Genomic DNA, 10,025 nt, shown 5'->3' on the forward strand with positions numbered 1-10,025 from the left:
TTTTTTTTTTTTTTTTTTTTTTTTTTTTTTTTTTTTTAACTTCTGTTGTGTGTGGTTTAAGCTAGCCCTTTCTTGTTTTTCTTAATCTCTGCTCTACTCCATACTTCGTTCCACTTGTATAGTAATTATAGTAAGTTAAGATACTGGTGGCCTGGCCGCTAGCAGCATACTCAAACATCTTTATCTGTCAGAGTGTTAGCCCCCAAATTGAGTAGGATATTCTGGAGTATTTTACCTTTTTGATAGCATTTAAGATCATGAAAGTACAAAGCCTTTCGCTACCCATGTTGACATAGTACGTCACCTAGGTACCTAGTTATCTGCCCACTACTACCCGAACAAGAAAGTGTGGCTGTGAAGGTGTGGCTTGACTGAGATGCCGTGACCGCCTCCAGGCCAACTGCCCTTCCCCCCCCCCAATCGTCATGGATTGTCATCATCATTGTTCTTTCTAGCAATTCTTCAGTTCTCTAATCCTCTCATTCGAATCCCCATATCTCCTTTTTTTACCTTAAAGGACCGGGAAGCGTATTTATCACCGTATTCTCATCTTTCTGTGCCTCTTACTATTCAAGTTTTCTAGCCATCTTCAGTCCTCTGGTGGCGCAAGATGAAGCTTACATTTAAAGTAGGCATCTCCAACACCCCGCCTGTTCTTTGGTGACTGGAGCTGACAACCATTTCTCCTCTACTCCAGGACTTGAAACAGCAGAAGTTTGTAATTGATGCAGAGCCCTCAGAGACGGTAGGTTATTCGCCCTAGGTGCTGATATCTTGTCTGTGTCAATGCGGGGCTAATGAAATCTCCGCTAGGTTGGGCAAGTGAAAGAAAAGATCTCTAAGGAGAAGGGCTGGGATGTCCCCCAACTGAAACTGATCTACTCCGGTTCGTCAATAATGACTTATCCGTTATGATTTCACTGCGTCGGTGTCACAGATGGTGACTTGGTCAAGTTTTCCTACATGACAAGTCGCTAACCGTCCCCCAACCCTACAGGTAAGATTTTGCAAGATGACAAGGCGATCGAATCGTACAACATCGAAGAAAAGGGCTTCATAGTATGCATGGTCTCCAAGGTAAATTATACAATGGCGCTCCCTTGTATATATCAAGCTATTTAACCGCGTTATGTAGCCCAAGGCCTCCTCATCTACAGCCACTCCTTCGCAACCCCCCTCGACACCTTCGAGAGCTGCCGCCTCGACCCCAGCTGCGCCCCCTGCTCCGGCTCCATCTACAAACGCTTCCGCACCAGCCCCACCGGCGACCCCTTCCCCTGCTGGGGCTACACAGCCATCCAATGCTGCTTTCAATGATCCCTCCGCGTTGCTGAGTGGCTCTCAGGGCGAGGCGGTTATTTCTCACATGGAGAGTATGGGGTTTCCAAGGGATGATATCAACCGCGCTATGAGGGCTGCTTTCTTCAATCCTGACCGTGCTATCGAATATCTTCTGAATGTGAGCTTTGCATATCAACACTAACTAAGCGCGATAAATTTCAGCTGGTGATGCTTATAACAGCCACAGGGAATCCCAGACAACATCCAACAGGAACAGCAGCAACAACAACAACAGCAGCAGCAACAGCAGCAGCAGGCTACCGCTGTCACATCTGATTCGCCTCAGCCCCCCGTTGCTTCCGCTGGGGAGATCGCCTCTGCGACAACTGGTGGTGAAGAACCAGTCAACCTGTTTGAAGCTGCTGCTCAGGCGGGTACCCAGGAAGGCGCCCATGGGGCACGCTCCGGAAGTGCAGCCGGCGAAGGACTCCCGAATCTTGACTTCCTTCGGAATAACCCACATTTCCAGCAACTTCGCCAGCTAGTCCAGCAACAACCGCAAATGCTCGAACCCATCCTTCAACAAGTCGCGGCCGGTAACCCTCAGATCGCCCAGCTCATCGGCCAGAACGAGGAGCAATTTCTACAGCTCTTGAGCGAAGAAGGTGATGGTGCGCTCCCTCCTGGTACACATCAGATCCATGTCACCGAGGAAGAAAGAGATGCTATCGAACGCGTATGTTTGCCTAATGCCTCTTTGATGCTTGTTTATCATACAGGATAAAAGACTAATCCAGCTTAGCTATGCCGCCTGGGATTTTCCCGAGATTTGGTCATACAGGCTTACTTTGCATGTGACAAGAACGAAGAGCTCGCTGCCAACTTTCTATTCGAGAACCCTGATGATCCTGAAGACATATAATTCAACACCAGAGTATCCCCCGTCGAAGGCTTCCCAACAACAAGTTTGCTGCGAACCTAGTGCTACTCTTTCCCCTTAAGGACAACTGCAATGCATCTCTTTGCCGAGTTCCCTACCGAAGCCGGGTTTTATCAAGACTGGTACAGCTTGGCGTGCTCAGCACGCGGATTCACTAGCTGTCACTACTTTCCTCAGTTACGTCTTCTCATCCTTCTCACTATCCCATGGATGACATTTGTAGCGGTGTTCCAACATACGGTAGTAGTCTTTATCTGTTTTCCTTTTATTTACCCTCCTACTCAGAAGTGACATTTGGTCGTGTGCCTAGTTAATGGAACAAAAATGAGATACTTTTGAATCCTTTTCCTTCCCTGTGGTTCTTAGAAAGGTTATCGCGTGAGATGAATGTGCTGGTAAATTGAACCCGGTTTTGTAATATTGAAATATATGCCTCCAGATAGCTAAGATCAATATGAATCTCCGTTTTGCTCGTTGATTGGTACATTAAACATGGGGGTGACCAACTCCTTGCTACTCAAACACCTACACCTACCTAGTAGGATCTACAGCACTGTACCGTCCCATGACCCCACGCCGCGTTTGAGGGAGTGTCGGTGACGTAGGTCACCGGATCAGCAAATGCCGCTCAGCAGTTTTGCAGTGACACTTTGCTCTCTTCACAAAGACCAGAGTGTGCGTGCAGTATTTGCTAATAACGAGTGTAACTTGACCTAAATATGACACGATACACATGCCATTACCTGCACTGGGGGGGCATATAGGAAAATCAGAGGCAGTTGAATATTTCGCAGAAGAGACTAGGAAGAGTTAGATGCTGATCACCGAGGCCACTTAACCCAGAACCTCACAAACAAGAGGATGAGAAGAGGACAGAGGATTAGTGGTTGGAAGTTTGCCATTTGTGAACTTTACATCATCATGTGTTTGATATGTTAATGCCATTAGATGATCAATCTTCAATTACAATCTGCCCTTTTAGCTCTCCACACGGCCAGTCCGCGCCTACCAATCACTCGCGCCAATGTCGAATAGACACCGTCAGTGCCGAAGTCTAGATCATCCAGGTTGATGTGTTTCTTGTAAGACCACAGTTCGTGTAGCTCTAAAGCTGAGCTAACCGACGACGAACTCGGCGAAGGGGTATATTGGTCAAGAAAAGCAGCAGACTTGGGCGCAACCACGAATACCGAGTCAACCTGCTTCGACTCTTCATTGCTGCAGGACGGGAGCAGTTTTTCCAGCTCCTCAACCAAATCGGGTCCGGGAACGCCCATTAAGTCTCGAGTTTCGATGTTCAGGAACGAATTGTTGTTAGTTCCAAGTAACCATAATGGGGGAGAATACGTTTTCCACCAAATGACTGTCGCAGAGACACCAGAGCTCTCTCCTGAGAATTCATCGCTTGATTCAACACTGCTAGCCGAGATGATAGAGGGCATTGCAAGCTGAGCAGGTACAACCCCCCCTTGGTGATAGATGCCCATTAAGAATCCCAGAGCAACATTAAATATCATCCAGGTGGCCAGGAACAAACGCGACTTACTCACACGGAAGCAACTGAGGAGAAGAGGGACGCATGGTATTAAGAAGCGCGGCTCTTGGTGGGGGAAAATCGACAATATGGCAGTTGCTGATAAGGCGGAGACAGCACGCGCGTTCTTCATCCAGGCTGGGATAGCTGGCAAGTTCCACAATGATACAGCCATCATAACATATGCAGGCCCAAGGAGCTGCGGCAAGTTGACTAAAAAGTGTTGATAACGAGGGTGGAGTCCATGAAGCGCTAAGTTCAGACTATCGGAGTTATAAAGCAAATTGTTGATGGGTGTAATTATCGGTGAGTGGAGGACATCCCACAAAGATGCAGAAGGCCTATAGAAGGCGGTATCAACAAGAACAGCGATTCCAAAGAAGAATATACCGAACCCCACGAAGGATAAGAATGAGACCGGCCTGGATGTTCGAGAATAGTTTAGTATAGAAGTAAGAACTACCCTCAGGGGAATACTGACTTGCGCCGAAAATGAGGTAATAATTGAAGTCCTGGGATGGCGAGAAAAGCCGGAAAAGTGATTCGATTAAAAACGCCAGCGACAGCAATAAAGGCCAGGACAGCACAGGAGAAGACGGATGCGCGGCGCTGCAGACGAATATTAGCCGATCGGTGTTGCCTTCCTTGACTTGGGTGTGATGAACAGACCTTATTCTCGACAATGCGGCGAATCAAGACCAGGCCCCAAGCAACCAACAACGTCTCAAGGGAGTTGGAGAAGGTGTGCGTCTGATATGTCCAGGTGACGTACGAGGATGCGACCAGCACCACAGTCGCCCGACGGTGTCGCGCAAAAGGAACTAACTCATATACAGCCCAGTCCTCCAGCACAAAGCTCAAGAGAAACATGATCCCTCGCAGTACATAGTAGATAAACTGTGGAGGAGGGGGTGTAGGGGCCCCTGTTTCGGCATAGAACCATTTAAGAAGGCTTATTGGCACGTCGTAGGTTGGCCATAGCGGAAAGACGCTGCGGATCGGCTTATCGGCGGTAAATTCCCATGGTAATTTGGATGGGTAGGAGAGGACGCGACCTGAGGAGCTTAGTTGAATCCTATGAAAGATGGTTCAATGTGGAGGTATGTTTTGATCGTCAGAGGCCATCCTGAGCAACGAGGCGCGGGACCTGCCGGCAGAAAGAAGCTGCCGCGATAAAAACATAGTGGCATCAACGGATGGCTCGTGGAAGAAAGCATAGCACGCTTACCTGCAAAAACTTCAGGTCCCTGAAAGTTCTCATCTGGGTGAAGGTAGCTTGGGGAAAGGGCAAAGTAAACACGGATCCCCAGTAGAAGCAAATATGTTCGTCTCCACATGGCTCCGATGGTCAAGTGTGACAATAACAATAATAATGAAGAGAATAAGACACACACAAGTACACAGAAAGTTAAAAGTAGGGAAACCAAAAAATTCTATAGATAAAGCACATGCTGTTGCTTTTGTCCCACACGAGAAGAATTCAGAGAATAAGGAACGACATAGACAAGCATATAGGCAAGGTTATCGGAGAGAATCAAGGAGTGGAAGCTTGTTCAGGGCTCTTAGGAGGGTTCGTTCGGGTCCGGTTAAGTTGCTGATGTGCAGGACCCTATTTCCTCTTACTGAGTGAGAGGGACATGTTGGGGTGAGCACTGCCCGCCGTTAATAGGAACTATGGGAGAAGTAACTAGTACATGTAGTAGTGGACGGTGGTTAAATTAGCTGGCGATGAATCGAATGATAGTGGGTCGAGGTTGAGATACAGTGGAGGTTTTGATCTCTATGATACACCTCTTGATGTCCTAACTCTAGATGCGGAGGGAAGAGACTGAGGAGAAACATTTGTTTTTTTAAAGGATGTCATATTGATAAACAAATAAGAAAGAACATCACCTTTCATTTGGGAGTATATGTGTGTATGTAATGTAATGCTGGGTATACCTGGGAAAAGCTCACAACAAATTGATGATTCATTCAAAATTACCAGTTATGTATCAAATACAGGTATGGACAGTATCCTTATATACTAGTTGGTGTAAAGTAATGGTTTGGAATTACCTAGCAGCAACTGCCATCAAATCCAGAGTACACCGGCGTTCGGAACTGGGAATTCTCCTCATAATATGTAAAGGATGCACCTGGAAACTTCTATTTTCCATTGGAGGCAAGTTACTCTGTACTTAGTACATCGGTGTATATGTGTACTAACCAGCATAACTCCACTCAGGCAACAACAAGGCGGCAATCTAGGCGCCACTCTGCGGCGGCGGACTTTCATTACGAAAAATAAGTAGGTACAGTATTTACGACCTGCGTTTTCATCTCCAGTACTACCCACTAAGCGCTAATTTGTTACCTGTATAACTAAGCCTCAATACTACTCTCCGCCATTGATTGTTATTCCTTCCTACCTTCTCTTTCTGCACCGCAACCTTTCTCCCTTCGAGCTTGCTTTCCTTGTATTCTCTTCCTGCCCCATTGTCCCGAGACATTTATATCAAGGTTTGCACCCCCATCTTTCCACAAACCACTTCTTTTCTCTTCAGAACTCTCTCACAGCTCCCAGTATCCGTAAGTCATCATCTCCCCACCTCTGTACCCCTCATAAAATATTGAGCTTGGTTTGAATCCTAACCCTCGATGAAAACAAGCTGATTTGTCTCGCGAAGGCGACAATTGATTCAGGTTTTAACAGTCGGTATAGGACTTAGAATATCGCAAAAATGTCCACTCCCACTCTTATCTTCACAAGCGCCGACGGCGTTGACATCACTGTCGGTAGGTGCATTCATCACGATAAATAGCCCTTTACTGAGACGAGATATATGGCTTCTCGCTTCAACTTCGAAATAGTAGGCTCGATACTGACCTGTTATCCTGTCGTTTAGACCGTGATGTCGCCGAACGCTCGCTGCTCATCAAGAACATGCTTGAAGACTTGGGTGAAACTGGAGAGCCCATCCCCATTCCCAACGTGAGTCATCTCGGCCGGGCTACCAGACTTAAACTTTCAGTGATTTTTATGTGATGGGACCTGACTTGTTGGCTGTAGGTCAACGAAGCCGTTTTGAAGAAGGTCATTGAATGGTGCACCCATCATAAGAACGACCCTCCCAGCACCGGCGATGACGATGACTCCCGCCGTAAGACTACGGATATTGACGAGTGGGATCAGAAGTTCATGCAAGTTGACCAGGAAATGCTCTTCGAAATTATTCTGGTACGTGTTATCCTAGTTTAGATGTCTTGACACAGGTTCGGAAACTAAATTCCAACGAATTAGGCCGCCAACTACCTTGACATCAAGGGACTGCTCGATGTCGGCTGCAAGACCGTTGCGAATATGATCAAGGGCAAGTCTCCTGAGGAGATTCGAAAGACTTTCAATATCCAGAACGATTTCACACCCGAGGAGGAAGACCAGATTCGTCGCGAGAATGAATGGGCTGAAGAGTAAGTGCCTAAAGATTCCCAGGTTTTACCGATACATAACCTGCCTTCCTTTGCAATATCTCCTGAATGCTAACTGCTCTCTGCTATAGTCGCTAAGTACGCCACTGGCCGATGTTAGCCTTGCGTTACTCTTGGAATCCTACCCCAAGTTTCATGATCTGTTCCAGGAGGCTAGCAGCTCTCCTTAATCTTTCAGCTTGAATTTCATCTGGTTCATTGGTCTTTGCTTCTACTCTATGGCGTTAGGAATTTTATATCACCATCGCTTTTCTTTTCAATTAGCTGGTTTTGTTCTCTTGAAGGCTGGGGTTAGACGTAGGCAGTTTGACACCCGGACTACCCGCTGAATGTGAGTTGGTGAGGAAGCTGTTGTATCGAAAAGAATATCATTATTCACGGCCTACGGGTATGTGATCGGGGCTTTCGATAAGTTGACTATGTAACACCAAGTAATTACCTCGATTTGCATAAACTAGAGACCTACATAACAAGAGTTCATGACGCAATAGAAGGGCAAACTTGACAACCCAAGAGGTATGGGCCACTGCAGGGCGTAAAGCAACGAGACAAAATACATCCGATTACACTACGATTGGCATGAAATACGTTGCAGCGGCTTCTAGTGTCTTGAAACGTTCACTCAACCCTGCCGCTCTCGAAACTGACTGCACCGTCCAGCCCACAAGTAGTAAGACATACTTTTGCGAACGTATCAAGATAGAGGTGGAAAGGTAGCGTAGTACCTGCGGTTCGCGGACATGTTCCCTTCGTTTGTCTTCATGTTTTAAGGAGTGATTTGTGAGATGTCCCTGAAAATTCTTCGTTCACTGCTCATTATCCATCATAATTTTTTATTTTGTCTCAGCTCGTGTACATAATTTGCAAAGTACGTTGTCACAGAACCCGTCACCGCTTCCGATTCGATCATTGTCCGTATGCCATCCTGAAAGTCTCAAGAGTTGTCAAGATGAGATATGTTTGCCGGAATTCCGAACAGAGATCAAAGTTTGGCGAAAAGAAAATGTTGAAGCGGGCCGGATCCAGGACGCAGATTTATCATCGCGAGCAACGTTTTCGGTATCACAGATGAACGAAACAATCGGGGATAGACATCTCGGTCGAAGGAGAGGTTCCTAATTTACAGACCGAGACGGGTCTTGCGCCAGTGCCTCCGCTTGGCGTTGTATCTGGGAATCGCGTTGTCAGCATTAAATGTCCTTCCGACGTGTCGAACTCAAAACCCAAATATCATCCTTCCCCCCTCCCAAATGACAAAGAAAGCGACGGGGTTCCGATGAAGCAGCGTGAGCATGTCACCTCCAGACACATTTCAAAGCCAGTTGCCATTCTGTTCCAGCCGATCGAGGGTCCTGAAAGGAATAGGTGTAATTACCTGATGGTGTTACCGGTCCTGAGACGAATCCACTGGGGGATAGGACGGTTCTGTCTCTGAGCTTTGGCAAGCTTCTGCTTGGTGCGGAAACTCTTGTGGCTCTAATCGAAAAAATTGAGCGTTAGCAACAGTCACAGAAGCCTCTCATCCATATTGGCCAAATGATGTGGAAAAGTATCATCGGAGTAGAGACTCTCAGTTTGGCTCAGGGGGTGCTAACCGGCATCTTGAAGGCTTGTCGCGACGGCGAGCTGAGTGTATGGACTGGCGAGAATGAGGTTGTCGACCGTCTTCAAGCGCCTCTGGTAGTAGTGGTTTTTTTGTGCGGGCAGGGCTTAGCGTTTCGCTTCGGGAAGGTCATGTGATTTATGCCTGAGGCAAGTGTGCTCCAGAGTGCCTTAGAACTTGGACCAACTGGTGAACCTCTGAGGTATGGACATGACAGTTGTTCAGCGCTTTGGTCTGGTCTATAATAGGGTATATTTCAATAATCACCAGATGACCGATTCATAACTTGGAACTTATCTGGATTGCTGCGCAACATACAGGGTATGCTTGAGTGGGATGACATAACGGATAATCAAATCAACTATACCAAGTCCCTGATGCTCAATCTTCTCAGATCTACCACCTATAAGGGGTGTAGGAATTACAAGACGAGGCATAATTATTTTTAGCCTATTAGATTGTACGTACGATATCGTAACCTGCCCTCTTCATTTTTCTTCTCCCTCTGAGGGAGATTGGCTGAGGTTTAATCTTTCTTCTGTTCTTTAGTTTGGTGGTGTATGTACGAGGATGAGCGATTGATGATTGATTAGATACATACAGTTTACCATGCTGGAGCCTTTCCACTTTTGTCCATTCTTTCTTTAGTTCGAGAAGTAGGGCAAAAGAGTTGCAGTACCTTTCTTTAAATTAATTAGTATCCAATTACTCAAAGCAAAGTGATATACTACAGTGCAGAACAGCCAGCTGCAATTTCATAGAGTCAAAACATCTAACCTTAGCAGGCGTTATTTCAACTTTACATGGGCCCGGCGGACAGATTGACTCAGATCGACGATCGCTCCGAAAAAGAAAAATTTGTACGGAGTAGGTACGGAGTACATCTCGATAGTCGGAGTCCCCATTCAGCATACTGTACTCCATACTACTAGTACTAGTAGGAAGGTAGTCGACCTCAAAAGACGAACCAATGACATGGAAGAATTCAGAGTTAATTAATTTCTAATATCGGGAATTGGAGACCCCGAATTCCCGACAAGCATAATCTCACTAAGATTGGGGGTTCCATCAACACCGGTACGAAGTCGACTAGTAACCTGACTCCCAGGCACAGAAACACCCCGAACCCCGCCGTAAGATTGTCTAAACGAATTTTGGATGATTGGCTTGTTCGTATAGCGTTGCCCAAAGTTGCC

General features: G+C 46.6%; 3 protein-coding genes across 3 annotated transcripts; 2 read left to right on the forward strand and 1 right to left on the reverse strand.

Annotated features, from left to right (window-relative positions):
- The first annotated feature begins 430 nt into the window (after nt 1–430).
- BDV37DRAFT_178689 (putative UV excision repair protein (RadW)) lies at nt 431–2,367 on the forward strand. Its single transcript, XM_032079457.1, has 7 exons — nt 431–628; nt 698–745; nt 814–886; nt 998–1,077; nt 1,136–1,459; nt 1,529–2,017; nt 2,084–2,367. Exons 1-7 carry the CDS (start codon nt 611–613, stop codon nt 2,201–2,203), a joined length of 1,152 nt encoding a protein of 383 aa, XP_031938776.1. The 5' UTR covers nt 431–610; the 3' UTR covers nt 2,204–2,367.
- Nucleotides 2,368–2,944: 577 nt separating this feature from the next.
- On the reverse strand, nt 2,945–5,313 carry smp3 (glycosylphosphatidylinositol-alpha 1,2 mannosyltransferase smp3). The gene is made up of 4 exons (XM_032079458.1): nt 4,984–5,313; nt 4,425–4,810; nt 4,237–4,364; nt 2,945–4,177 (listed from the first exon to the last, which is right to left on the reverse strand). The coding sequence occupies exons 1-4, from the start codon at nt 5,090–5,092 to the stop codon at nt 3,181–3,183; spliced, it is 1,620 nt and encodes a 539-aa protein (XP_031938777.1). The 5' UTR covers nt 5,093–5,313; the 3' UTR covers nt 2,945–3,180.
- Nucleotides 5,314–6,478: 1,165 nt separating this feature from the next.
- skpA (SCF ubiquitin ligase subunit skpA) lies at nt 6,479–7,396 on the forward strand (the record flags this gene model as incomplete). The annotated part of the gene is made up of 5 exons (XM_032087766.1): nt 6,479–6,533; nt 6,644–6,729; nt 6,808–6,975; nt 7,039–7,208; nt 7,306–7,396. 5 exons carry the CDS (start codon nt 6,479–6,481, stop codon nt 7,394–7,396), a joined length of 570 nt encoding a protein of 189 aa, XP_031938778.1.
- Nucleotides 7,397–10,025: the final 2,629 nt, after the last annotated feature.

Source organism: Aspergillus pseudonomiae (assembly GCF_009193645.1).
Source record: "Aspergillus pseudonomiae strain CBS 119388 unplaced genomic scaffold BDV37scaffold_63, whole genome shotgun sequence".
NCBI lineage: Eukaryota > Fungi > Ascomycota > Eurotiomycetes > Eurotiales > Aspergillaceae > Aspergillus > Aspergillus pseudonomiae.